Source organism: Lampetra fluviatilis, chromosome 27 (genome assembly GCF_964198595.1).
Source record: "Lampetra fluviatilis chromosome 27, kcLamFluv1.1, whole genome shotgun sequence".
NCBI lineage: Eukaryota > Metazoa > Chordata > Hyperoartia > Petromyzontiformes > Petromyzontidae > Lampetra > Lampetra fluviatilis.
Window position 1 is genome coordinate 2883651 of NC_136301.1, and position 26162 is coordinate 2909812.

Sequence of the window (26162 nt, forward strand, 5' to 3'; positions counted from 1 at the left end):
GAGGTTTTTGTTATTTGTGCAGCACTGGCAACTTTTTGTTTTTATCAGCTAAGGCTCACTGAGCTACATAGCTTTTTTTCAGAAGCGACCTCACTACGAACGATGGCTCAACGAAGCGACTTAAAACGCGGACATTTATAGCAGTTAAATACTCTCAATGTAGCAGCAGCAGCACAATTATTCTGAGTATTGTTAAGTCATGAGAATACCCCCCGCCCCCATGCTACAGAGGCTAACTGCTGGATGAACAGAAAACAATGCCACGAACTTATTGCAGAATTGCACCATCAGCTTTAACAATTAAGTGGTATTTAATATTTTAAAAACTTGCGGGGAAGGATTGGACCATTGTGATTCTAAATCGCAATCGCTCGCATTGCCTGCAATTCAGCATTCGCTCAACGCGACCAGATCAAGTCGCGCGAACGGGAGAGAGCCATCTGCACGCACCCGTTCCGGAGCAGGAAAAAGGAGGCGCTGTCCGGCGCTCCTGGGTAGGGCGAGACTTTGCACGTCTCCAGGAAGAGCTGAAGGTCCCGGGCCACCGATGTCAGCGCCACCTGCCAGAGAGACGCGTCGCGTTTCTTCGTCATCGGCGGCAGAAATCGCGACGACGACGACGACGACTTCCCTCTCTTACCCCCAGTGTTTCGGCACTTTGGCTGATAAGACTTCACGAGCGCGAGGGCCGCCACGCATTTGAAACCATTGGGGAGTTTGACAACACGATGGGGGGGGAGGGCCGGGGTGTTTTCACATTTTGTATTGCTGGGAGCAGCACATCAGGGGCCGCACTGAAGGCCATCGGGACACAGCGGTGGCCCACGGGCCTTGCAATGAAGAACACTTCTCTAATTCTAGATTTGAAGCTTTCGTGACTGCAAGGATTCATATTCTTAGGTTTGTTCGGTAAAGTCACGTAGGTAAAAAAGTAAAATTAATAAAAGTAAAATAAAAATAAAATAAAAATGACGACGTTTCGGAGGCAACACAAGCTTCCGTCTTCAGGTGGAACCGTCACTTGATACAGCTATCGTGCTGTGACGGTTCCACCTGAAGACGGAAGCTTGTGTTGCCTCCTAAACGTCGTGATTTTTATTTTTATTAATTTTATTTTTTTACCTACGTGACTTTACCGAAAAAACCTAAGAATAAGAACACTTCTCTACCCACTGCTGCCATCCCCTCCCCCGGTCACTCCGCTCGTTCTCAACCTCGGCCCTTCTCACCTCGGCGTAGAGAGGCTCTCCCAGCTCGATGTCGTATGGGTAGGAGTAGATGGGCTGGTTGAAGAATTGGTTCGTGTAGAAGCGCACCCGAAGATCGAAGAGCCCCATGCTGACTTCGTCCTGTACCCTGTAGCAAGGATGGAAGGCAGTGAGTGGCTGTACTGGGTAGGGGACCACGCGAATAAACCCACCACCTCCTGTATACCAGGCGAGTTAGTTCATATCTTGCTTCATTTTTGGTAGAGGAAGCTCGCTTTCGTGAAGATTCAGTCACGTGTATAGGTTGTTATTGAGGGGGAATACGCTGTGCATTGTGGGTGTAATGGGCGAATGTTGTTACAGAGGTTGTCTCCAGGACAGCAGAGATTTCACTTCGCCCAGACAGTTGCTTTTGCGAGTGACGTTTGTAATATCACGTAGTTGTGTGTTTTTGTGAGCTGTATGTTCAAGGTTCTATTCATAGTTGCGTTTCTGAGTTCATTGCCTTTGCTTGCAATGTGTTAGATGTCAGTTTAGTATGATAATGAACTTGTTAATTGGACAACTTAGGTCTGTTACTGTGGTTATTTTAATTTGCGTTTATGGAACATGTCAACTATTTTATGCAAACACTAACCGGAATGTACCATAACCATAAAATAATGAATAAGAGGTTAGGTGGTCTGAGTCTGTCCGACACTGATGTTTTCGGAGCATTTGTCCCTGAGCAAACACAATTTACTTGCTACCGCTGCCGCGTGAGCAGTCGTGCACAAACACAAACAACAAAGAAAATTCAACACGTGCTATGAAGAAGGGCCATTGCCTGAAACGTCACCAAGGTCAAGTAGACAAATCATTTTGAATCGCAGGCCTATTTGATTGACGTCCTGTGCCCACGTTACAATATCCACTTTGCAATATACAGTAAACACTTGTTAATTCAAAACATATGGGGCTCTGACCTTGCCGAATTATCCAATATTCCGAATTATGTACAGTGGTGTACTTCACAGTGCCTCCTGCCGAAATAGAAAATAAATAAATCCAAACTTGTTTTTCAAACTCTTCACACACTGTACTCATTGACACACACCCTGCATCATTTCTATCCAAAACTTTGGATTTGCCTCGCAGACTGTAGGATTTGTACTTCGGTCCCTTTCCGTTACCTCTTCACGTCGGTATGGACGACGTTTCTGAGAGGGTTGGCTTGAACAGGGTGTACAAACAAGGTAAGGTCAAAAGCGACGGGTCTGCACTGACGCTCGCCACCCACGCTGCCACTGGACCGCCGAGTTGTGGTTTCGGTCGTGGCACGCGACATTGGGCCATTCGGCACGGCAATTCGGCTCGTGGCGTATTACTAATACTGAATGTATGCTGAAAGCGCAGCCGTGCCGCCGCAGTATCCCCAATTACGAATGATTAAATAACGAGGTTTTACTGAATATGAATGATTACCCGCGCATGTAAAGTGTCCGAAGTGTATATCTATGGGACACTTTTTTGCGTGTATCAAGATGATGAAAGAATTTAAAGGCTTTACCCTTCCCGGCAAAGAATATACAGTTGTCAAGATGTTCAAACACCAAATAGAACACCTATTAACAAGGCATCAATTCTGCATTCATTTCGTTCATGCAACAATGGCAAAGCGTGCATTTTCCAAGATCCGGGCGACTGCCCTTGAACCCGGGGGGACTGACCAGCCTCAGCAGCCGTACCTGGGGGTGAAGGTCGCCATTGCTCGGCCACTCGAGCCCATGTAGCAGAACATGGGCACCCGGAGACGCTTGGCGCCGTTTGGAGACACGTAGCCGTAGGCCGTGTTCATGTATATGATGGTGTCGCCGCTGGTCTGCGGGGCAAATCAAAAGGGACACATCTAAATGACACACAGAAGGTAAAAGGTAAGGGTGCAGCCCTGCAATTTCATGCTCATGCTACTGCTGGCGGAACAACCTATTTCAGAGGGAGCTCTAGACAGCGCTTGTAGAGGGTATTTAGCCTAAGAGGGCATCTTAGCCATAGAGGGCATCTTAGCTGTAGAGGGCATCTTAGCCATAGAGGGCATCTTCCACGCTGGCCAGACCGTCTGGAACGAGGTGGCAGTACCTCCTGACACTTTACCCCACCACACGCGACCCTACCTATGGTGATCCCATTTAACTTGCAGGTGGACAGAGGCGGGTGGGGGTTTAAGGAACTTGCACCGTTGTACTAACTGCCACACCGGGAGATGGAATTAAGTGTGCTGCTAACCATTATACGATGACAGAATCCTCTTTGTGTGCGCAGGTAGCAAAGTCCTTCAAGTGGTGTGAGAGGGAAGTCAAGAGGGTTAATGCTTCGTCAGGGCGGTCATTTTATGGGCTGTGAAAACCACTTTGGATAAGAGAGTTAAGTCTGAGTGTAAGAACAATGGCGTTTGAGGCGGGAATTGCTACAAGTATTACCGTATGGATCGGATAGGTGGATGCTCGAAAGGAAGTTGCTGGCATTTTAGCAGAGGTGTCTGAGATGGCTGCTGGGAATTTTGTCGCATTGCTGAAGTTCTGAAGAGACCATGGCAGGCAGGTGTTGTAAATATGATTGGGCAAAATCGGCTTTTCTGGGTGAGAAGTGTGGAGAATGTGGTGGGGGGGTCATGATTGTCGAGACAGGAATTGGAGTGGGCTCCTGGAGTCCGTTGACCAAGGTCGAAGAGCGAAGAGTAAAGAGTGGGAGAATGTTCGGACAAATCTTCGAACGTGTGCAACAACAGTTATAGGATCAGGCAGAGGGTTCAAGTCATTTGCGAGGTGCGGTGTTAACAATGGCTTTGGCCACTATGACACGTCTTCATCTTGAATTTATACTTTAGGTGGTTCTAAAGGCCCTCCTGGCACGGCAGGTTTGGCTTGACACGAGATGTTTGGGCATCTCAGCAGCCATCAGATCCACCTCCACTTTTAAGAGACGGTTGAAGGCTACTCATCTGTTGCGTAGGGCATCTCCTCCATGCCGTATCACAGGCAGGGGAGAGGAAAACCAGCGTTGCTCCCATATGTTTGCTTCCGTTATAAACTGGCCTCGGTGTGACTCGTCAGCACAAGTGACTGATCGCAGCAATTATGGCCAGGTCCAAAGTCGGCCTTCTTCCTTTGGCAAATTTGACCTCGATAATGGGGGCGAGTCGAGCCAGTTAGGGCCCTCTAAACGAGCTCCACTTTTACTCGGGGAATTGCTTACTCGGGAAAAGCGAAATTGAAGGGTGTGAAATTTTCCCGCGTGAAATGCGACCCATTTATTGAGCAAGGTGACATTTCCCGAGCATGGCCTGAGCTTTTGCTCGGGAGGAGTATTTGATCCCTGAGCTTACCTCCGTCCTGGAGCCACAGCCGTTGAGCGGCACGTAGAGCCGGGCGTATTGACCGTACATCGTGGCGCGGCACGACGGGTCTTGAAGGTGGATGTCGTACACGGACAGCCCGCGCGATGAGATCTCGCTCAGGGGGATCAGCAGCTCCATGTCATGCGAGTTGCAGTGGAATATCCTTGACGTGCTATTGCCTGCAGACACACGCGCAACATTTATGGAGAAATTTGAGACGGACGCCATCCAGACTGCCACTCTACGCCCGACCTTATGGAAGAGGTACGTAGACGACACTTTTGTCATCTGGCCACATGGCTGGCCTGCTCTAGACCAATTTCTCGACCACATCAATTCCATACACCCAGCCATCAGATTCACCATGGAAGTCGAAAATGATGGCAAGCTACCCTTTTTGGATGTCCTAATCAAAAGGAGACCTGATGGTTCAATGAGCCACTCTGTCTACAGGAAAGCCACCCACACGAATGCTTATCTAAAACCGGATTCCCACCACCATCCATCCCAGAAGAATTCCCTCATCAAGACTCTATATCATAGAGCCCAATGCATCTCCGACCATGAACACATTTCCAGTGAACTCAAACACGTACGCCAAGCTCTTAAGGCTAATGGTTACTCCGACTACACAATCCGCAAAGCCATCACTCCAACCATTAAGAAGGATCCTGTTGAGGAGCCTTTCAAGACCATCACCTTACCCTACATTGCTGGGGTCACAAAAAAGATCTCCAAAATCCTGATTAAACACAAGATCCAGGTCCGATTCAACACAGTACATAAAATCCGTGATCTGGTACCGTCTGTAAAAGATGTGATTCCAGACATACAGTACCCTGGCGTCTACAAACTAAGTTGCCTCTGTGGTAGCAGTTACATTGGGGAAACCAAACGACACGTCTCAGACCGCATTCGTGAACATAAAGCTGATCTAAAACACGGTAGGACAAACACCTCAGCCGTGGCAGACCACTGTTACAACTCAGTGGGCTCACATGACATTGACTTCTCCAAGACGGAGGTTCTCTGCAAGCCATCTGGCTATCATGAGAGATTCGTTCATGAGGCGATCCACATATACAAACACAGAGACAATTTTAACCGAGAAGATGGATTCAGGCTTAGCAATCATTGGAAGGACGTAATAAACCGTTTCGATACACATTAGGGTGAGTTGAATAATACATAGTGTTATATTAAAATGTATAAAGTATAGGGTTGTTTACAGCAATACAGTATATAATTTAATGTTGGGTTTATCTATGGCAGTATATAGTACTGTATATGCTAAGAGAATAAAGTTTAGATGGAAGTATATGATATACTTCTTACGACGTAGAATTGTAATTTATTATTTGTTGTTAGTAACTCAGCTTATTGTAGAGTATAGTAAGTATCAGTTTATATTTTAGTTTTTTTTTATGTAGTTTTTACTTTGGTTTTCTACGTGGTTGTTTGGTAAATGCAGCTACATATCATTAACATTCCTTTCCTTTATTAACGTTGTTCCTTGCGCCCCCCCGTGGTGCTGTTGATCCTGCATAATGCATGGGCATAATGGGACTTTGAAACCCCTCCGCCCCCCCTCCTACGCATTGTCCATTGGTATGCTAAAATTCCTCTTCATATGCACATTCTTTTGTTAAGGCGCTCCTCCTCGCTACACCTATATAAGCTCCTAGCTTGATAATGTCTCATTCTTCGCCTGAGGACGGCTGCTTGCGTTGTGGCCGAAACGTCGTGAGAATTGTTTTATTATGTTTTATTTTTATTATTTTATTACTTCCCTTCTACGTGACTTTACCGAAAGAACCAAGAAGATGAATCCCTGCAGTCACGAAAGCTTTAAATCGAAATTTAACATTTACTCCTTTAGACCTCACTGCTACTGGTGGGGGTAAAGTGTGAGTATTCCAAGAAATCTAGCCGGCACGGAAAAGTGGGTCAAATACTCTCTAAGGGGGGTGCTCGATAGAGCTCGCTAAAGTGGAGGCCCCTCCACCAGCATTGGCGTGAGCAGGAAGTTTCACTACCTTCTGATGACCACCGCGCAAGCCCTACGGTGAGCCATGTCCGTGTATTGGTCGCCCATCCAAGCACCATCCAGGCTAAATTCTGCTTAGTTTTCGCCAATCAGCTCTCTGCCCCTGTTCAAGTTATTTGTTTCTCAGGTACAACACACCGGTGTGTTGGAGAGCAAATGTAAATGCTGTGGATTTGCTCTCCAACACACCGGTGTGCTGTACTAGTGTATTGACGGTAGAGTCAACCTACGGTGTGAGTAGACTAGTGGCCACGGGAGTTAATGACAGGCGAGTCAGCCTACAGTGCGAATGGACTAGTGGCCACGGGAGGTAATGACAGGGGAGTCAGCCTACAGTGCGAATGGACTAGTGGCCACGGGAGGTAATGACAGGGGAGTCAGCCTACAGTGCGAATGGACTAGTGGCCACGGGAGGTAATGACAGGGGAGTCAGCCTGCAGTGCGAATGGACTAGTGGCCACGGGAGGTAATGACAGGAGAGTCAGCCTACAGTGCGAATGGACTAGTGGCCACGGGAGGTAATGACAGGGGAGTCAGCCTGCAGTGCGAATGGACTAGTGGCCACGGGAGGTAATGACAGGGGAGTCAGCCTACAGTGCGAATGGACTAGTGGCCACGGGAGGTAATGACAGGGGAGTCAGCCTACAGTGCGAATGGACTAGTGGCCACGGGAGGTAATGACAGGGGAGTCAGCCTGCAGTGCGAATGGACTAGTGGCCACGGGAGGTAATGACAGGGGAGTCAGCCTACAGTGCGAATGGACTAGTGGCCACGGGAGGTAATGACAGGGGAGTCAGCCTACAGTGCGAATGGACTAGTGGCCACGGGAGGTAATGACAGGGGAGTCAGCCTGCAGTGCGAATGGACTAGTGGCCACGGGAGGTAATGACAGGGGAGTCAGCCTACAGTGCGAATGGACTAGTGGCCACGGGAGGTAATGACAGGGGAGTCAGCCTGCAGTGCGAATGGACTAGTGGCCACGGGAGGTAATGACAGGGGAGTCAGCCTACAGTGCGAATGGACTAGTGGCCACGGGAGGTAATGACAGGGGAGTCAGCCTACAGTGCGAATGGACTAGTGGCCACGGGAGGTAATGACAGGGGAGTCAGCCTGCAGTGCGAATGGACTAGTGGCCACGGGAGGTAATGACAGGGGAGTCAGCCTACAATGCGAATGGACTAGTGGCCACGGGAGGTAATGACAGGGGAGTCAGCCTACAGTGCGAATGGACTAGTGGCCATGGGAGGTAATGACAGGGGAGTCAGCCTGCAGTGCGAATGGACTAGTGGCCACGGGAGGTAATGACAGGAGAGTCAGCCTGCAGTGTGAAAGGTCTCGTGGCCACGGGAGGTAATGACAGGGGAGTCAGCCTGCAAAACGAATGGACTAGTGGCTACGGGAATGATCGAGAATAGGAGCGTGGCCAGGTGACGGAAGAGGACAGTGGAGTCTGCTGGTAGAGCGAGCGGTCTAGAACCAGCGAGAAGGTTCGGGAATGGGGCGTGGCCTAGGACCGTATAAAAGGGAGATGCGTGGGAGACTCGAGGCTGTTGCAGTGGGGGTCTTCGCCTGTTCGAGTGCGAGCACGTGGCTCCTTAATAAAGAAACCATCTCAAGACAAGTGCGTCGAAGTCGTCTTTACACGAGTAACGAATTGGCACGTTCTGTTTACGTGACAAACCTTACTAATTGGCTGTGTCGGGTGGTGGTGGTTTTAACGATACATTTTTAGTTATGCGAACTTACCCAAAAATAAGTAATATAAAAAACAACTTTTTTAAAAACACACTTGAATGAAATGTACCCTACTAGTAATGGGATAACTCCACGACTCCAGGAAGTGGCCCCGAAGCTTGCCACAACGTAAGGGACCGTGGCCAATTACAGCCAACGCCAGTTGAGCGTGGACAATTAGACCCAAGCCGAAACATAACATATAGAAAAGATTGTTTAAAAAGATTAAAACACATTTTTATGATAGAATATAGTATTGTCATCAGTATGACATATGTATACCAAGTTTGCAGTCGATACCACATTGGGAAGTGGGTTAAAATTGAGTTACGATATTGGAGGATACAACAACAACAGAGTTCATAGAAAGTGTGTTAAAAGATAGTTTAAAATTTTTATGATATAATATGGTATTGTCATCGGTATGACATAGGTATACCAAGTTTGCAGTCGATACCACATTGGGAAGTGGGTTAAAATTGAGTTACAAGATTTGAGGATACAACAACAACAGAGTTCATAGAAAGTGTGTTAAAAGATAGTTTAAAATTTTTATGATATAATATGGTATTGTCATCGGTATGACATAGGTATACCAAGTTTGCAGTCGATACCACATTGGGAAGTGGCTTAAAATTGAGTTACGATATTTGAGGATACGACAACGACAACAACAGAGAGAGCGAGTTAAAACAAAGCGTGTAAACACCTAATTATGGGAATAACTGTCATTGAAAAGCTGAACTGTGCTCTCGTGAGTGATGCAACAGGTCTTACTGGGAGCACTGGTGGGCGATGTGGTGTTGCCTGTGGAAGATAAGAAAAAGTGTGAGTAACCGACAAGGAGAAATGACAGTCGTCGTCATACCGTGCTCTCTGGATTAAACAAATGCGCTCCACCCATTTTGAAATTCGCAACATTTACACGGAGACCAGTGCGACACGGGTAGAAGTACAGCGGATATTATGGTGTCGGTTGCAGAACATAATGTTGACATTGTGTTTTCGGACAAGTGGTGCCAAACGAATATTTAGCATAACTATTTTCTGTGTGTCCGCATCATTAGGGGCCGTCCATAACGCGATCTAACAAAAAAAACCCCTGTGTTATGGATGATATTGATCGCGTAAGCCTACGTATTAAACTTATCCATGTTTGTTCATTACGTGACAACTTTATTCATTGGCTGTGTCGGGTGGCAGAGGGTGTACGACACACATTTTACTTCTGCGATCTTCCCAAACATCAATTATAAATCGTAATATTGGTCACGAATTGAGCCATGAGCCTGTGAGCAGGTTCGACAAGAGGCAAGGGCATCCTGCTCCGACGTGATAAAGTGTAAGAAGTGCAGCGTCGCAGTACATACCCGTGAACCTGGCCTCTCTGTCGTTACTGGTGTGCCCGAATGTCAGCGAAGGACGGTGTTTTTTTTATCTTGTAAATAGGTAAAGGTGCAGCCCTGCAATAATTGGGCACTCACCGCTGCAGGTGGAAAGGCCTTCACTAGCAGCTCTCCAAGAGCCCCTTTGAGAGGATATTTGACCAACTCTTCCATGCTGCACAAGAGGCCTGGCCATGCAATTAACTAAGTGCTATTACACATTTATACTGCTGGGTGAACAGACGCAGGAGGACTCAATAAACTTGGCCATTTCAACGGCCACAGCGGGAGACCGAATCAAAGTCCACTGTGCTGACCCTTACACCGCAGATGCATCCCCACATGTTAACCCCCCCCTCATCCCCAAAACACATTCCTGCGGAGGGAGCTGGTAGGAACGTTGGGTTGCTCGGTCAATGGCCAGGGTCAACGGCGGCGTGGTGTATTCCGCAAATATGGCCGACTGTGAGGGTGGGCACAAGCCGGCGTGAGTAGGTTAAACGTTGAGTTTTATAAGGGCACCACGGGGTGACCAGCCCCTCCCCACCCTACCCCTCCCCACCCTCCCCTCCCCACCCAGCCCCACCCTCCCCACCCAGCCCGTCCCAACCCTCCCCTCCCCTCCCCACCCAGCCCCTCCCTACCCTTCCCACCCAGCCCCTCCCTCCCCACCCAGCCCCTCCCTGCACGACGGACGGACGGACACAATAATCCCCTGTGGGCTGTTGTAACCAGGAGGTTCCTACCAGTAACAACTTTCAAAGTGACTCGTCGAATTAATTGAATCGAACGAACACTAACCTCGTGAGCAGATGACGGAGGCATCCTTATAGTGATTGCAGTCGTGACGACCCCACCCAGAGTGGTTGCATCGGGAGAGAGAAGACTCGTGGCCATAACAATTGACTTCGTCCAACCAGATCTGGCCGCTGCCGTTCCCAAAGAGAGCGCCGCCCGGAGCGGACAAGGCATAGCCGCAGCCCACTTGGTTGCACACCACCTCGGCGTCCCGCAGGCCCCATCTGTCGTGGCACACGGTGCCCCACGAGCCCGCGTAGTACACCTCCACGCGGCCCTGGCACCGGCCTCCCCCGACCAGCCGGACCGGGACGTCTGTTCATCGCAGGCAGGGCGATTGGTTAACGTAGAGCAGGGGTGGGGAACCTTGTTTTTCTGTCAAGGGCCATTTGGATATTTGTAGCATCATTCGCGGGCCATACAAAATTATCAACTTAACAATTAGTCTGTTATATTTGGTCAAACATTTAATTAACTCGCTCCTAATGTGATGGGCTGGAACCGCTTCTCTTTGTCGAGGCGTGTGATGTTAGCCGGTATTGACGATGTTGCTACTCGCAACTGCTTTTCCAGGTTTGCTCCTAGATTTATTGAATTTCGAGTCCCGCCTGCGGTTGCCTTGGCAGGGCCAGACCCAATGATTTCACGGGCCTTGTACGGCCGGACGTCCCCCACCCCTGAGTCGTAGAGGCTCGTGTCGCGAAGTCGCACAAGGTGGCAAGAGTGGTGGTCAGGTGGCCGCCTGCATCGGAGGTCAAAGCACTGAGCTGATGGCGCTTCGGACATGCAACTAAAATCCTGACAGCCTCGACCGTGGCACAAAAGGGCATGGATATGTCCTATGAAAATTAATCCCACCAGAGGTGAGTAGTTGGGTTGTAACCCCAACCGTGCTGTGGCTGCCGTGTACACATGGACACATGAGAGATCACCCCTGAGATATTTGTGTTCAAATTCAGGCAAGCCTGCTTGTGACGAAACTGGGTTCTCAAGTATACCGAGTTAATGGTTACAACCTGGTCACCACCAATTACTGGCAACAACACAGGGCTAAGGATATCTAAAATATTAAGCACTTAAATCGGTACATCCAGAGCCTGCGTAGAGACAGCACAGCTTGGAAAGCGGCTCTGTTGGGGAGGGGCACGGGCAACTCTTAGCGTGATTTGGATCGCTTTCAATAAATTCAGTCAAATAACGGCAACACACTTTCCAACCTGCACTCAAGGCTATTTTGAATTGTTACGAAGATTCTCTTCTAAACTTGCTTTCAAATCGGATCTTTACCAGGGTTATGATGCCCCACGAAGTCACAGCCGAATTAAATAGCAGTACTAATGCGTTCAAGCGTTTAACCTTTCTTGGAAAGCAATATAAAGCCAATTAACTTGGGCGTTTCTGTGATCGAGACGACTTTTGCATGTGGTGTAAGGTCTTACCAGGAATAGAAGGCGATGCTGATGGCAGAGACGGCATGTGAAAGACAAACGCGCGCCAGTAATTATCGACGTAACATTGCATCGCAGTTTTCTGCGAGCCGGCATTTTACACTGAGAAAGAGTAAAAAGTAACACATGGATCAAGCGACATACACCAGGGTAGAGAGAGATTGCCATATTGACTCTTAAGATGGGTTTCACTGGACAGATCGACAGACAGTGCCATTGCATCTCGTCTTAGACGCTTATCTAGAATGAGTGAAAAATCAAAGAAACAACGATAACTACGGGGGTTGCTGTTATCTCGACCGCTTGGGTGTGGCACGTGTCACAACTGCCATGTGCGAGATCTTACCGGGCGAAGGAGTAGAACCTGTTAGCCACAGAGAGACGCCGTTGGGAAGAGACAAACACAAGGCAGTGGTTACTCTCGTGTGTAATATTTGTACTCTTTTCTGCCACTTTTTAAAAATAATATTGAGAGGTTTAAGCTTGCGGTTACACTTATTGGTTTTCCACTGGCACATTCGAGCCAAGCCAGTGCAGGGTCCTCATGGGATGGTTTTCCACTGGCTATTTGCCATGCCAAGAGAGAACCATGACACACTGGCTTCATCACAAATCTGAAATCTGGCTCGGGGCTAATGACGCATTCATTGTGCGTGACATCGCTCAGTACACTGCGAGGAGCCGGCATCTCCATGTCGTCTACATAAGCCTCAGCTCGTTCGTTGCATGTGACATCAGGGCTCAGATTCTGCAGTGGAAAAAAGCAACCTCTGGTGCCTCTTATGCCCCACCAGGTAGGCTCTGCATGACCCCTCCAACCGTGCAAATGAGTTACGAGTGACAAGAAGGGGAATACGTGAATCAACAAACATTCACAAGTTAGAGACATTGTATTAACTGTCAATAAGAGTAAGACACATCGAAGGGATGATGGCGAGTTGTCGATGCTACGTACAGAGTGGCAGCCAATGAGGACAATGCACAAGAGGCTTTCGATCGTAGAGATGGAACTAAATTGCACCGCAGGAACATGAGATGCGTGCCGGCTTGAGGTATTCCCCAGCATCTGATAAATCACGGATGATGATGATGATGATTGTACCGCATTGCAAGCCTGCTCGTGTGAGCGGCGCTTGCATTCACACCTCGGCGTGTGAAGCAAGGGCAGCAGACAATGCAGGGCAGGCTCTGCCCTCTCACCGTAGTATTCGCAGCTGGTGCCCGTCCAGTACGAGTGGCAGTAGCACCGGTAGTAGGGGTAGTAGGGCAGGTTCGTGCAGCTGCCACCGTTCTGACACGGGTTTAAGTAGCACACCCCTGCAGAGAAACACAATCTCGTCGTGCTCTTTGGTTCTTTCGGTAAAGTCACGTAGAAAAAACAAAACTAACTAAATAATGGAATACGACGTTTCGATTGCAACACAAGCAACCGTCATCAGGTACGAATGAATGAGAAATGCGGGAAGCGAGTGGGAAGCGAGAGGGAAGCGAGTGACAGCACATCTTACCGTAGTAGCCAGTTGTGGGGTCTATAAAAAAAGACACAGAGTAAAATTAAGAATAGATTCCGTAACACTTCCCAACATGCATTTGTTCTCACTTTATTTAACCATGTGAGTGCCGTGGGGTGTTAGTCTGCCAGTAGCGAACAATGATTGCGATGTGTAGTACAAATCGATTAATACGCTGGCCATTATCGATTTTGGCAAATGTAAACTTTAACACACAATGGTCTCCTCTTGCGAATGGAAATCCATGGATTCCGTAACGTTTTCCAATCTGGAATTTGCTCATGAAGTATTCAATGAGCTTATTGATTTAACAACCGAGTAAAAAAAATCCCCTCTGTCCCCACTCCCCCACATCTAACGTACGTCCTTTACATACTCTCTAGGTGCAGCAGAGATTGCGTGGATGCAGCAAGGATTATTCCATTATTTATCCATGGGGGTCTTACTGAATCCTCTCAGAGCTGGGTTTTGTCTCCCCGAGTGTTTTTAAAACGCGAGATCGATTTTGCCACGTGTCTCTTGGGTACATCAAGAATTGCAACTCGACTTCTACTCAACTTTTCTTCATATTGAATCATCTGCACGACAATTTTTTTATTTTATTTTGCGCTGCCCCCATCATGAGAGAGACGGACAGAGCTCGTTAAAATGACAAGAACAAAGTAACAGGAAAGCCTGGGAGTTGTTGCGACCGAGAACGCGTGAGATCTTACCGGGCGTAGCAGTTGATTCTGATGGCAGAGAGGGCATGTGAAAGAGAAACACGTGGAAGAGATTACCAATGCAATATTGTACGGTACCCTTCTGCATGCTGCAATTACATTGAGACGGGAAGAGGAACACATGGATCAAGGGATATACACGAGCTTACAGACATCATATTGACTCTTAATTAAAGTCAACGGGTTAGGACAGCCATATGTACAGTTAGAACTAATGTATAACCTCTTACAAGCTTATCTACAAAGCGTTTGATATTCCAAAAATATCAATGTATAGTTGGGGTTATTGTGATTGAAATGGCTTGTGTGTGGCGTATCACCATCGTGCATCAGGTGTTATCAGGTGTAGGTGTGTAGTGACACCTGAAAGAAAGGTCAGGTAAGGCCATGACAGCCTAGTTGACCCGGGAGGACACGTGACTGGTTAGAATGAGGGAGGGGCCCCAAGAGGGGGACTGCGGGGGGTCACGTGATGGGAACCGAGATTCTTCGTGAAGGTTCTGGAAAGGGGGGGCCTGGCGGTCGGGGGGGTGGAGTCGGCCACACCAGTGTGGATGCAAGCCGAACCACGAGAGGGATCGTGGCTGTCCACCCCGAGGAAGAAACGTTTCTTCTTGGTTCTTTCGGTAAAGTAACGTAGAAGGGAAATAATAAAGTAATAAAAATAAAACATAATAAAATATATTATTTTAGAATGTTTTATATTTATTATTTTCATAATATATTATTTGATAATGTTTTATTTTTATTATTTTATTATTTCCCTTCTACGTGACTTTACCGAAAGAACCAAGAAGATGAATCTCTGCAGTCACGATAGCTTTAAATCGAAAAAAAAGAAACCTTTCGCCTACGATCTTCGATCTGCAAGTCTTCAGCAGGTGCACCCGGGCAGTATTCTGTTGGTCCCGGTCTGAGTGGATAGTTACCTTGTAACCTGTGTAGTTAGCCAGGGTGGTGACCACCCACCCTAGATCGTTGTCTTGTTAAGGGGTGAAGTTACCCCGTTGTGTTGAGTAATAAATGCGCTGCCTTTCGAGTCTAAGTGTGCGACTCCGTTGAACCCACTACAGGTGTATAAGCTGCTCCAGAGAGGGCATTGGAAAGATATTTTGTAGCAAAACGATGTTCTGTGTCCACATTATTACAGCCAGTTTGTGGTTCTCATGTTTGCAACTAAGTTTGTGAGTAACAGTCTCTGAACTCGTGTTCGATTTTATTCACAAGCAGACATTGGAGATCCCGTAACTTGAAAAAAAGTTAGGCCACGTGGGTTCGTGTTACGGTTAAAAATAGACCATACAGCAACATTGCTCCCCCCCCCCCATAATGCAAAAGTACTGCAGGCTATGTATCACAGTATCTTCTTGCGTGACAGCCTCACTTTTATGAGATGGCCCAAATATCAAATGTTATTGTGATGATTTGATATGCATCTTACCGTTTGTAGCAGTACCATTGGAAGCTGCTCCGTTTGATGATGAAGACATTTGAAAAACAGACAAAAGCCATCATTGAGGTTTCAACTTCTAGTGCATACAGCGTTACACTATAAATCAGTATTATCTTTATTATTTACAGTGATTCGCAGTGATATCTGAACTGTTCCTGACCTTCCCGTTTCACCAAACCGTACAGACCCACATGCTGAAGTCGGGTCAAACAGCCCTCATTACCAATATGAGACATTGCACTGCCTCATTCAGCAGTGAGCACAGTCACCACAAACTATAAATTAGACTCGTTTAATTTAGAGTTAGATAGCAGAAGTAAAATGTGTGTCATACACCCTCCTCTACCCAACACAGCCTATTCATAAAGATGGTTCGCCTCCCTTGTCGGCACACATCAATGCCATCACACCTGGCAGTGATTTCAGCTGCACCACCTCTACATAACAAAGGCTCAGTCAACCATTCTACACAACAAAGACTAATTTGCTGGCAGCGATTTCAGCCACATCACTTCTACATAACAAAAGGCTCAGTCCCATTTGCACGCACCGTTACATCATCCGCACCTAGTCTACACAACAAAGGCTTATTCCTAACAGCGTGCTTCAGCCGCACCGAACCTCACAAAAATAATATTCAGGGCCTACCTTGGCTCCTCCCACCCTCAACCAGTACATATACAAGGACTGTTTTCTTGGAATTTCTCTTACTTGATACAGCAATCGTGCTGTGACGGTTCCACCTGAAGACGGAAGCTTGTGTTGCCTCCGAAACGTCGTGATCTTTATTTTATTTTAATTTTACTTTTATTAATTTAAATTTGTGTACGTATGTGACTTTACCGAAAAAACCTAAGAATATCACACCACCTATTTAAAGTCCAAGACTGGAGGACATTTCACATTGCGGATAACTGCCTGATGATGCTGGTTGTAACTACCAGTAACACGTCCCCACCCACTTGTTAAACGTTGTCAGAATGCTTTAAAGCGACACACCAGCGGTGCTGCTGAAGCAGTAATGAGTTGGCCATGTTTGTTCATCGCGTAGCAACTTTATTCATAGGCTGTGTCGGGTGGAGGAGAGTGAACGACACACATTTTACTTCCGTGATCTGACCCAAACATCAATTGTGAATTGCAATATTGGACACGAATTCAGCCATGGCCCTGCCTGCCTTCTTCTCTCTGATGGCTGATGTAGATGCACATTTATCACTACAATGTCACAATTCAGGTGCTCAAGCCAAACAACTGCATCAGGAGCGGCGGAGTGTATTGCTGCAATGTTTCCTTCGTATTTGTGGATCAGGCATTGCACCATTAGATGTTGTACGGTCTGTTCTGGATGACTGCAGCTGCACACTGGAGAGTTTTCAAGTTCCCATTGACGCATCAGGTATCTGCACCTGCCGTTGTTTGTGCGGATGTGGTTCATGGTGGACCATGAGATTTGCGGAAGGTCAAAATCAGGGATCTTCTGTGTTGGGTCTTTCACAAGGAGTTTGTGAGTTCTTTTATAAACTCCATTCAGCTTTCCAAGCTTCATTAGGGTCGAGTTAGTGTTGTTGCAGGTTAGGGGCATGAATCCAAAAGGGCTTGCATGACTTCAAGTGATAACGAGGGACATTATTGAGGTCCTGATGAATGGGAAGGTGACCCCCTTTTCCTCTATTCGCAGACTTCCCGGAAAGTTGCGGCAGATTGACGGGGGAGATGCGTGACAGCACGGGCAACGAGTGCTGGGGCCGAATTGAGTGTTACAGTGATACACCGTATTTCAGTGTTCATCGGGACTTCAACAAGTCACGTGCGAGTACTTCTGGTTCATACCCGTGCACAGTTCTACGGAGTACACGATGGCCATCACTGATGTCCGTAGCACTGTTGCTTCCCAGCTTGTGCTTGCCAGTTTCTGGACCAGGTTGACCCTTTGTTTTGGTCTTGGCGGCTAACTTTTTCAGGCGGTCGTGGAAGATCAGCATTCAGTCCAGCTTCACTCCGAGATAGGTTGGAGTGGGGTCGTGTCGCACGGTGTTCGCCGCAGAAGGTCCCTTTCAGAGTGTGCTCGACACTCCTGTAAACCAAGATGAAACGCAGTGACTGTTGATTTGCGGGGATTTGGCCACAGCCTCCATTTCCGGAAGTAACCCCCCGTGGTATCGAGGTCTTGGTTCAGAGTGGATTCGGTGCCATTGAAAGTGGCTGCTTGCATTGTTAGGAAAAGGTCATCTGCAAATTTGCGTGACCCGGTTGGCGGTGTGTTGCTCGTAGAGACATTGAAGAGCATTGGTATAAGTCTTGAACTTTGTGGCAATCCATTGTTGAGGAACTGAAGTGAGCTGGCATTATCGCCCATATTTTGCTCAGCATTGTCCATATCAGGTGTATCGTTTTGAGGCAGGGAATGGTCCTTGCAAGCTTCACCATCAAGCCCTTAATCCAGACTGTGCCATATGTTGATGACAAGTCCACAAAGGCTGTGCCGGTTTAAGATTTCTCCTGATATCTGTGTCGCAAGGGCCAAAATTTGGTCGCAGCAGCTGCGGCCAGGCCAGAATCCGGGTTGTTCTTCAGGGATCACCGACTCGACGAGGGGGCTGATTCTCTGGAGGCTGATGCGTTCCAGGAGTTTATACGTCATGCACAGGAGTGATATTGGCCTACTGTTTCCTGGGTTGTCAGTTGGCTTGCTCAGTTTGGGTATTGCAATCACCATTGCCTCCTGCCATGCTTTAGGGATGCATCTGGTTTTCATGGTTTTGGTGTACAGGTTTGCAATCCATTGGAGTCTCCTAGGGCCTAAGTAATGGAGGAATTATGGGGGGGATACCATCTCTGCTGGCAGGCTTGCCTTTCTTCATTGCAGCCAGACCCTCCCTCACTTCCTCTGTACTGTTGGCGGTGGGGTCTTGTGAAGAAATTGAGGCCATTGTTTGGTGTAATTGGCGATGAATCTCTCACTTTTTGCTAATTTGTCGAGCGGTCCTTTGTGTTCTTCATTAGTTTAGAGGCTATACATTTGGACAGAACACTTGTGGTTCGGTATTCTGAAGGATTAGAAGTACCAAAACATCATAGTAGGGCCCAAGCATGGCGACTGGAGCGTGCGAATTCCAGCACTTCAGCACACTCAATCCACCGCTGATGTCTGGTTGAGTCTAAAGACTATCGCAGGGCCCTTTGTAACCTCTAGGCTGCCCGACTGGTTGTATTGTGGGAGCAGGCCCTGGGTCTATTTTGTCCAGCAGAGAGTAAATTATTTCCAGAAGCCTCGGGGGATGCTCTTCTTGGCAGCTAAAACTAAGGAGGCCAACACAAAGGTGAATTCGACTCATCAACCTTTCTATAGCCTCATTACCTCTTGGTAATCGTTTTGACAGAATCATGGAGATTTCAATGCATATGTGGGTGATGATGTGCCTATGTTGACTTTTGGGGAAATCTGGGAGGATTGTGGTGGTTGTATCCTTGGATGTGGTCGCGACTGGCATGTATGGCATCCAAGACATGGGCTTCTTGGAGCGTCAGGACATCAACGTGAAGGGGTTTCAGTATATTCACGAGATACTCGCATTGCGCCCGACAAAGTCTCTCAATATTCCGTTGGAGGATCCTTGTCCCAGGGCCTGTCTGCTGTGTTGTTTGGACTTAAAGACAGCCGTTGTCACGGCTTTTGTTGTTACCCTGGAAACCGGGAGATTGATGAATGATGTTTGTTCGCTGCGTTGATAGCAAGAGGCAGGGACATCCTGCTCCACCATGATGAAAATGTAAGATCTGCATTGTTTTGGCACATACCTGTGACCCTGCCCACTTTAAAAACATAAGTGAGTGGCTGTATTGTTGTAAAGAGGACAAGGTGTAGCCCTGCAATAACTGGGTAATCACATCACTGCTGACGGAAGGGCCTTCACAAAAAGGAGAGCCCCTCTTAGAAGATATTTGACCTACTCTTCCATGCTGGTCAGTTGTCCGGCTATCTGATTGACTAATTCCCATTTGTACTGCTGGATGAACAGAGGCAGAAGGACTTAAAAACTTGGTAATTTTAACTGCGACGTCTGGATTTAAAGCCCAATGCGCTGGCCGTTATGCCGCAGAAACGTCCTCTGTATGCAAATAAAACCCCCAAAGTGACCTTGTGCATGAATCGAAGGAACACTAACCTCGCGAGCAGATGACGGAGGCATCCTCATGGTGACCGCAGTTGTGACGTCCCCACCCGGAGTGGCTGCACCGGGCGAGAGAAGACTCGTGGCCATAACAATTGACGTCGTCCAACCAGATCTGGCCGCTGCCCATCCCAAAGTGAGCGTTGTTCGGAGCGGACAAGGCGTAGCCGCAGCCCAGCTGACGGCACACCACCTCGGCGTCCTGCAGGCCCCATATGTCGTCGCACACGGTGCCCCACGAGCCCGAGTAGTAGACCTCCACACGGCCCTCGCAGGAACCACCCCCGACCAGCCGGACTGGGACATCTGTTCATTGCAGACGGGTGATTGGTTTTTTTTATTCTTGTACATACGGATAATGTACAGGCTCGTATTGCGATACACACAAGGCACAAAAGCGGCTGGTTGGCCCGGAGGCCACAGCACTGAGCCGGTGGCGCTTTGGGCAGGCCAGGAAAGTTCTGCCAGGGTCAAGGCTGGCAGGAAGGGACTTGACTATTGCTAAAAAGCACTATACCCATCAGAGATGAGTTGCGCTCAACCCTGCTGTGTCTGCTATGTACACACACACACAAACAAGATGGCCCCCTGAGATCTCCTTGTTCAAATTCAGGCAGCCTGGTTGTGATAAAACTGGGTTCTCCAGTGTACCGAATTAATGGTTTCAACCTGGTCATCACCAATTACTGCACAAAAACACAAGGCTGTGGCAACCTACAAATATAAGCACCACAGGAAGCAGTGCATCTACAGCCTGTTATGAGACTTCTTGGGTTGGATAGTGGCTCTGTGGGGAAGGGTGCGGAGGGTGCGGCCAACCCTTTGAAATGTTTTGCTTATTTTCAATAGGTGAAGTCCAAATAATAGCAACACGATTTTATGCCGTGAACTCTAAAAAAAAACTATAAACTATTTTTATTTTGCCAGGTAAGGCTCACTGAGCTATACAGCTCGTTTTCAGACGTGACCTGGTCACAAATGATAGCTCAACAAAGTGGATTAATGCGTATAAATGTATAATACTCTAATACGCATGTTTCTAATAATGGAGCGTGAGAGACATGCAGACTCCAAATCTACAGGCGTCCAGGTTGGGATCGAACCCATGACCTCCTGCATACCAGGTGATGTAGTTAACATCTCCTAGCCACCATGGCACCTGTTGAATGATCTTTACCAGTTACGATGCCCCACCCAGTTACAGCCAGATAGAACAGCACTATTGCATTCAAGCTTTTAACCTTTCCTGGAAAACAATATAAAGCCAAGAACCACATGCAGTATTGCCAATTAACCCGGAGGTTGCTGTGATCGAGACAGCTTGTGCATTGCGTGAGATCTTACCATGTGGAGAAGTAGAATTCCATTCTGATGGCAAAGAGGGCATATGAAAGACAAATACATGCGCCAGTGATTACTGATGCAATATTGTACCGTAATTTTCTGCATGCTTGCAAATACAATGAGAGACAGGAAACCGAACGTATGGATCAACGAACAAACACAAGTGAATAACAGAGATGCCCTATTGGCTCTTGAGAAAAGGAAATGGTTTGACTGGACAGATGGGCAGACATTGGCAATGCATCTCGTCTCACAAGCTTATCTAGAAAGTGTGAAATTCTAGATTTGAAGCTTTCGTGACTGCAAGGATTCATACTCTTTGTTTTTTTTCGGTAAAGTCACGTAGGTAAAAAATAAAATAAAATAAATGAAAACAACTAAATTAAATCACGACGTTTCGGGTGCAACACAAGCGTCCTTCAGGTGGGGACAACGTAGTCGCGGGGGATGGAGGGAGGGGAGGGCATGGTGAGTGTGTGGGCAGGCTGTGGACCGAACAGGCAACGTACTGAGGTACGGGGGGGGGGGGGGGGGCGCTGGGAGGCAACGCATGGAGTTCAAACTGAAGCTAAGTGTGAAATGTCCAAGAACAACAATGTAACAATTATCCTGGGGGGTGTTGCTGTGATCGAAACGGCTTGGGTGTGCCACGTGTCATCACCGCTCTTTGCGCGATCTTACCAGGTGAAGAAGTAGTACCTGTTAGCCACAGAGACACGCCATTGGGAAGAGACAAACACAAGGCAGTGGTTACTCTCGTGTGTAATATTTGTACTTTTTTCTGCCACTTTTTAAAAATAACATTGAGAGGTTTAAGCTTGCGGTTACACTCATTGGTGTTCCACTGGCACATTCGAGCCAAGCCAGTGCAGGGTCCTCATGGTATGGTTTTCCACTGGCTATTTGCCATGCCAAGAGAGAAACGTGAAACATTGGCTTAATCAGAAATCTGAAATCTGACTCAGGGAATTAAGTAAAGCCAAGGGTGGGGATAATGACGCATTCATTGTGTGTGACATCGGTCAGTACACTGTGATGAGCCGGCATGCTCGGTCAATGGCGAGGGTCAATGGCGGCGTGGTGTATTCGGCAAATATGGCCGACTGTGAGGGCGGGCACAAGCCGGCGTGAGTAGGTTAAACGTTGAGTTTTAAAAGGGCACCACGGAGTGACCAGCCCCTCCCCACCCAGCCCCACTGCTCCCACCCCCCACCCAGCCCCTCCCCACCCAGCCCCTCCCCACCCTTCCCTCTCCACCCAGCCTGACCCCTCCCATTTTTGGATGCACGATGGATGGACGGACGGAAACAATAATCCCATGTGGGCTGGTGGAACCAGGTGGTTCCTACCAGTATTACACAAATAGATAGGAAGAGGAACTCATGGATCAAGGAACGTACACAAGTTAGAGACATAATATCAACTGTTAACGTGAAGTAAAAGGGTTTGGGCACATCACTGAAATGAATTCTAGGAGGTAGTCAAGACTAATGACAAATTGTCAGTCAAGTGAGAGAATACTGATTGATTGTCAGCCAAAGGTGATGGGACAATTAAATGGGCTCATGCGTAGGAGCTTCGTGAATTGCTACATATCAGGAAAGTGATAATGACTTTGGGAGGAGTTCATCCAGCAGTGGAGACATAATGGCAATTGGTTGTATTGTAATTCACGCGTGGCTGCCGGTGTGATTGATGTTTACATGGACACCAGGACATGTGGCACAAGAGCAGTAAACGATGCATGGCAGGCTCTGTCCTCTCACCGTAGTTTTCGCAGTTGGTACCCCACCAATACGAGGAGCAGTAGCACTGGTAGTAGGGGTAGTACCAATATTCCACACAGGTTCCGCCATGCTGGCATGGGTTCCGCTGGCAAGCACCTGCAGAGAAACAAACTCTCCTCACCTCACGTGCCAGGGCTTCTAAGTAGTGGTCACTCGTTGATTAGGGATGGAGTAGACCTAGTACAAGTTAATTAGGGATATAGTAGGTCTAATACTAATCATTAGGGAAGAAGTTGGCGAAGTACTGGTCACTTGTTTATTATGATGGGGTCAGCCGAGTACTTGTCACTACTTCATAAGGGATTGGGGTAGGCCTAAGCCTAGTCACGAGTTAGGTTAAAGTCATTCTTTTTCACAATACATTATTACAAGTCAGTTAGCCAATCGCTCACTCACGACAATACATGACTCATCGGAAAAACATGCATTCAATTATGTTCCATCCGTCTGGACTACAGACTCTAGATCCAACTCATGCCGGATTTGTAAGCCGCCATTTTTATTCAGATGCACAAAAAAGCATGACATCAGGCAGGAGTCACGTGACCTCTGTCTGATTGGAAGTTGCTGCCTCCTGTTGCCCACGAGGACGCCACTTGAATCAAAAGTGTTCAGATGATTGTGCCGAGGGGGTGGGTGGGAGATATCAATATTTTTAACGGGAAATGGAACGAATACCCAAAAGTTGCTCTTTTGGACCAGGGCATTTAAGGAAGAACTCGAGCAGAAGACTCTCTATGATCAACAGCCGCAAGCACACATGAGGGGTATACTCCCCTCCGTTTATTACCCACATCTACACATTGTGGGGTGTGCGAAACCCCACGATACCCACGGTGTGTGTGCCCTGGAAGAGAGGTCACTCACTAGAGTGGGTTGTATCCTCTGCTCCGGGTCGAGTAGCTGATTCTGATGGTAGAGAGGGCATGTGGAAGAGAAACACGTGGAAGAGATTACCAATGCAGTTTGTACGGTACCCATCTGCATGCTGCAATTATACTGAGACAGGAAAAGGAGCACATGGATCAAGGGATATACACGAGCTTACAGATATATTGACTCTTAAGAAAAGTAAATGGGTTAGAACACACATACCTAACTCATTACCTCTTACAAGCTATTCTGAAAACGTTTATTTCCAAAAACCAAGCAATGTATCTTTGGGATTACTGTGATCGAGATGGGTTGTGTGTGGCGTACCAACAACACAGTGTGCGAGATCTTACCAGGTGCGTTCGTAGAATGTGCTCCTGATGGTCAAGAGGGCATGTGAAAGAAAAACACATTCGCCAGTGATTACCGATGTCACACTGTACGGTAAGTTTCTGCACGCTGTTAAATAGATAGGAAGCGGAACTCATGGATCAAGAAACGTACACAAGTTAGAGACATAATATCAACTGTTAAGGGAAGTAAATGGGTTTGGGCACATCACTGCAAGGAATTCTAGGAGGTAGTCAAGACTAATGACAAATTGTCAGTCAAGTGAGGGAACACTAAATGATTGTCAGCCAAAGGAGACGGAGCAATTAAATGGGCTCATGCGTAGGAGCTTCGTGAATTGTTACATAGCAGGAAAGTGATAATGACTTTGGGAGGAATTCATCCAGCAGTGGAGACATAATGGCTGCTGGTCGTATTATAATTCATGCGTGGCTGCCGGTGTGATTGATGTTTACATGGACACCAGGACATGTGCCACAAGAGCAGTAAACGATGCATGGCAGGCTCTGTCTTCTCACCGTAGTATTCGCAGTTGGTACCCCACCAATACGAGGGGCAGTAGCACTGGTAGTAGGGGTAGTACCAATATTCTGCACAGGTTCCGCCATGCTGGCATGGGTTCCGTTGGCAAGCACCTGCAGAGAAACAAACTCTCATCACGTCACGTGCCAGGGCTTCATAGTAGTGGTCACTCGTTGATTAGGGATGGAGTAGACCTAGTACAAGTTAATTAGGGATATAGTAGGTCTAATACTAATCATTAGGGAAGAAGTAGGTGAAGTACTAGTCACTTGTAGATTATGATGGGGGTAGGCCTCGTACTAGTTACTAGTTCATTAGGGATGGGGTCAGCCGAGAACTCGTCACTACTTCATGAGGGATTGGGGTAGGCCTAAGCCTAGTCACGGGTTAGGTTAAAGTCATTCTTTTGCACAATACATTATTACAAGTCAGTTAGCCAATCGCTCACTCACGACAATACATTACTCATCGAAAAAGCATGCATTCAATTATGTTCCATCTGTCTAGACTTCAGACTCTAGATCCCACTCATGCCGGATTTGTAAGCCGCCATTTTGCAGGAGTCACGTGACCTCCGTCTGATCGGAAGTTGCTGCCTCCTGTTGCCCACGAGGACGCCGCTTGAATCAAAAGTGTTCAGATGTTTGTGCCGAGGGGGTGGGGAGTGATAATAAATATCAATATTTTCCACGGGAAATAGGACGAATGCCCTAAACTTGCCCTTATGGACCAGGGCATTTAAGGAAGAACTCAAGCAGAACACTCTATGATTAACAGCCGCAATCACACATGAGGGGTTTACTATCCACATCTAAACATTGTGGGGTGTGCGAAAACCCCACGACACCCACGGTGTCTGTGCCCTGGAAGAGAGGTCACTCACTAGAGTGGGTCGTATCCTCTGTTCCGGGTTGAGTAGCTGATTCTGATGGCAGAGAGGGCATGTGAAAGAGAAACGCATGGAAGAGATTACCAATGCGGTATTGTACGGTACCCTTCTGCATGCTGCAATTATACTGAGATAGGAAAAGGAGCACATGGATCAAGGGATATACACGAGCTTACAGATATCATATTGACTCTTAAGAAAAGTAAGTGGGTGAGGACACACATATCTAACTCATTACCTCTCATAAGCTTGTCTGAAAACGTTCAATTTCCAAAAAACAACAATGTATCTTTGGGATTACTGTGATCGAGATGGGTTGTGTGTGACGTACCGCCAACACAGCGTGCGAGATCTTACCAGGTGCATTCGTAGAATGTGCTCCTAATGGCCGAGAGGGCATGTGAAAGAAAAACACATGCGCCAGTGATTACCGATGTCACACTGTACGGAAAGTTTCTGCACTCTATTAATTACACAAATGGATAGGAAAAGGAACGCATGGATCTAGGAACGTACACAAGTTAGATACATAATATCAA

At 47.5% G+C, this 26162-nt stretch overlaps 2 protein-coding genes across 2 annotated transcripts in view; one reads left to right on the forward strand and one right to left on the reverse strand.

Annotated features, from left to right (window-relative positions):
- Positions 1 to 26162, forward strand: part of CZIB (CXXC motif containing zinc binding protein) — a 379487-nt gene that overhangs the window by 275015 nt on the left and 78310 nt on the right. The gene's annotated exons all lie outside the window — the stretch shown is intronic.
- LOC144942428 (scavenger receptor cysteine-rich domain-containing protein DMBT1-like) overlaps positions 1 to 26162 on the reverse strand; it is a 46812-nt gene that overhangs the window by 4064 nt on the left and 16586 nt on the right. The window contains exons 14-26 of the mRNA XM_078869301.1: positions 25981 to 26001; positions 25618 to 25659; positions 24731 to 24847; positions 24215 to 24238; positions 13505 to 13525; positions 13170 to 13313; positions 12343 to 12360; positions 10552 to 10863; positions 9143 to 9172; positions 4573 to 4763; positions 2936 to 3069; positions 1230 to 1356; positions 451 to 560 (exon numbers count right to left, since the gene is read on the reverse strand). Coding sequence (XP_078725427.1) covers positions 451 to 560; positions 1230 to 1356; positions 2936 to 3069; positions 4573 to 4763; positions 9143 to 9172; positions 10552 to 10863; positions 12343 to 12360; positions 13170 to 13313; positions 13505 to 13525; positions 24215 to 24238; positions 24731 to 24847; positions 25618 to 25659; positions 25981 to 26001 — 1291 coding nt within the window. The remainder of the gene's footprint in view (positions 1 to 450; positions 561 to 1229; positions 1357 to 2935; positions 3070 to 4572; positions 4764 to 9142; positions 9173 to 10551; positions 10864 to 12342; positions 12361 to 13169; positions 13314 to 13504; positions 13526 to 24214; positions 24239 to 24730; positions 24848 to 25617; positions 25660 to 25980; positions 26002 to 26162) is intronic.